Source organism: Limulus polyphemus, unplaced genomic scaffold, assembly GCF_000517525.1.
Source record: "Limulus polyphemus unplaced genomic scaffold, Limulus_polyphemus-2.1.2 Scaffold1540, whole genome shotgun sequence".
Taxonomy (NCBI): domain Eukaryota; kingdom Metazoa; phylum Arthropoda; class Merostomata; order Xiphosura; family Limulidae; genus Limulus; species Limulus polyphemus.
The window spans coordinates 150,661-154,029 of NW_013667150.1; the positions used below are offsets into that span (position 1 = coordinate 150,661).

The window sequence follows — 3,369 nt, forward strand, 5'->3', positions numbered from 1 at the left end:
TTAATTTGATCCTTTGTATTACTTTTTCAATATTGAAAGATGCTGTGTTTTCTATATGTGATAGAAATATTCGTTGAAAACCATACTGGATAGTGAAACATAATGATTTAAACAAAATATTGAGGAAAATTAGAAGAAAAGTGTTCTCCATAAATATAGGCAAAACTAAGTCATTACGTGTTCCTGCAAAGTTGGCAGTTTTGTGATGAGGCATATAAACATCCAGGTTTCACGGTGTAGAACACAGATGGCAACACGCACGCAGGTTTGGCAAATGTTTCAAGTACAGGGGGATATTCCCGCATGTCACAAACAAAGGAGTTAAAGCAAAGCTTCTGACCAGTGACCACCTATACACAGCCCTACAGACATTTTTCTAATGTTTTTTGTACCATATTTCTGGATGTACGGAGAATTGTTTATATTTTTTAAGCAATAAAAAGATATAAATTGATAAAAAGTACTTAGTATGAATTACCAGGAGCCACTGACTGAGCTATCTATTATTAGATTGCAATCTCGGTGTAAGAGCTAGTATTAGAAGATCTTAATAAACTTTTTTTTTTTTTTTAGAAAACCTGTACAATCTTCTTCCACACACAAACATGATTGTTGTTTCTTTATCAAAGTATTTTGATGGAACCCTTGGTTTACAAACTCCTGTCCTATCAAGGTAGCTGACCAAAATTATCTAACACGAGATAAAATGTACCATATTTGTGAGATAGTGCATGATCGAAAAATTAATCGTGGATTGATCTTGAACTGTAAAGAAAAAAAAAGATCTTTATTCAGAATTTTTTGTTGTTTTGAAGTAGGCAGCCTTTAAAGAGAGAAGTAGTGTACACGAAGCTTAATAATAGATTCCACTTTTCTTGTACGTAGGTCATTACATCATCTGGGAACATCGAAACATACAGACTTATGGACCTCAAAGAGTTTCTTCAAGTCTATAAAATGGTGACTTATCATGCTAGTGCAGCTCCAGCATCATGTGAACCCATCACGGAAGATGCTGCCGGTTGCTCTCTGGATGAAACTTCGGTAAAAGTACTGGATAAGGGAGACAGTAGACACTGCTCTGTCCACAAAGAGTTTTTTGATACATCCGTTATTTTAGATGGGTGTGTAGAGCTACTGAAATTTTTAATTATTTTTCTCTTGTTTGTGTTTATGTTTGAACATACATAATTTTCATTGCCTATGACTAGGACTGATTCTGATCAGTGTGCTCAGATTGCGCAAAATAATGCTCTGTACTTTGTGGTCATGGTTGTACAATAAGAGTCAAATCCCACTATTCAGTTACACAAGAATATCCCAGTACATTTCAGTTGGCTATGAATGCTATTGAACATCATTTATAAAATGTTTACATACAAAGTTCATGTTAATTTCAATCTGGAGTAAAATAAAATCTTTATACTGATTGTTTTTTGTTTTGAACATGCTAAGCACGTTCACACCAACAGTATGTTTGATATTTTTCACTATGATATAGGTCCAGCTTATCTCTCTTTGGTTAACTTGTGTTCACGGTTACTGACGAGGAGTGGAATTCTCCGAAACTAGTATAAACCAATAACACACGTTGATCAAAGTGTAGATTGAACTTGACCTTCCTTGAACTTAGAATTTGAGATTAAGCAATTTTTGGAATACTAAGTTTATTTATTTTATTGATTTTTTTTTCGTTCTTTTTACTCTTTTATGCTTTTCTTTCAAACCTTTAACAACGTGATTGGAAATGGCAAATTAAGTTGCAATTATTAAATATTATGCTTTGTACTTTGTGATGACAAATACTGTTCTGAAGCTTTTCAATAACATCAAGTTAAGTTTTTTTCTGGATCTGGAAAAACTTTATGCCTGGAGTATTGGGCACGAACTACTCAGACCCATAACTGTACTAATTGTAATTAACCTCTTTTAAAAGAAAAAAAAAATATTAACATTTTAATTTCAGTAGACAGAATTTTTTTTTACATTACACATATGTTGCAGTCGGTTAATTTGATATATGCAAAATAGAATCATAGCACACTAAGCTGGGAATGTAAAAGTAGTCTTAATGTATCATCCATTCTAGTTTGAGAATTTTTGCAGCCAAACTCTGGTTCACTGAAATAAAAAATCAAAGCGTTATCAGTGTGCGTTTAGCCACTTTTATTTTGAGTATGTCTGCCACAAAAATCTGCATTCCTTTGGATGAAGTTATGGGGAATGTCTCTCATTCCCTCGTGAAGGCATTCTGTAGTTGATCATGTGTTTTTTGTTGGGTGAAATAGATGCGAGATACATCCCTAAAGCTTTCCTTGGATGTGCTTTATAAGGTTAAGGAGTGGAGAAAGTACTGTTGAATCCATATTCATGATAGTTAATTAAGTTTGGTAGATCCAGTGGAATCCTGGCAGTGGTTGTCAAAATGCGCGGTGTTCTGAACATCTTACTTAACAATGCATGGATCATGGATCAATACGCCCCTTTGAGCGGACAGTTCCCAGCAATGTTGAGGAGTCAACCTGAATCTTTCATGACCATCTACTTTACAGTTGTCATAACACTCTCCAGGTTCTGTCTTTGACTTTATCGAAAGCTGTAGTCATTTTGGTAGGGCTATACTAATCCCATTGCAGCTAAACATAATTGGTGTAGGGTAGTATCTGCTTTGATGAATTGCGACCTGTACATCTTTAAGAACAGTGATTTAAATTATATAAAAATTTAAAGAGTTCTCAGAACATTTATATGTTAGAGAGGAGGTCCTGGGATCCACTATTTTGTTATTGTATTGGACCTGATTTAACTTTTTTTTACAACAGTGCTTATTTTTGGCTCCATCTATACATGTAGAACCACCACCTACTCTGAACAGGAAATGACTGTGAGAATGGACTAGTGAAATTTTTCTTAAAATCCTAGTCCATTGAAATATCAGGGTCAAGCTTTACAAATGAATTTTGCATATACCTCGCCTAGCAGACACCTAAGGTAAACTGAGAAATACTTTAAGAAACTGACCGTTTGGGCTGGACATACTTGCAACTTAAGTTGAAAATAAACATTTGTAAAATTCTCTTAAACTTTCGTTCTTTAATATTGTATTTCCACAAATGCAACATGTTAACATCAATACTGGAAAAACGTTAAAAGTAAAGTACTGTTTAAGATTAAGTTTACACAAAATACAACTGCTAAATCTAACAGCTGAGGTTAATCTGACAACTGGTATTTCTAAGATAAAGAAAAAACTTCCTTTACATCACATAGTGCTAACTTATAAATATGTAACTTGTTTAATTGCAATCTTATTTTCTGGATTATATTAATTTTGATTTCATATTTTTTTAATTTTTTGTTGATATTCAA

At 33.5% G+C, this 3,369-nt stretch overlaps 1 protein-coding gene across 1 annotated transcript in view; it reads left to right on the top strand.

The window, feature by feature from the left end:
- The window catches only part of LOC106464010 (RING finger protein 141-like), a 30,345-nt gene that overhangs the window by 6,712 nt on the left and 20,264 nt on the right, over positions 1 to 3,369 (top strand). Inside the window, exon 4 of the mRNA XM_022391660.1 lies at positions 886 to 1,124. Coding sequence (XP_022247368.1) covers positions 886 to 1,124 — 239 coding nt within the window. The remainder of the gene's footprint in view (positions 1 to 885; positions 1,125 to 3,369) is intronic.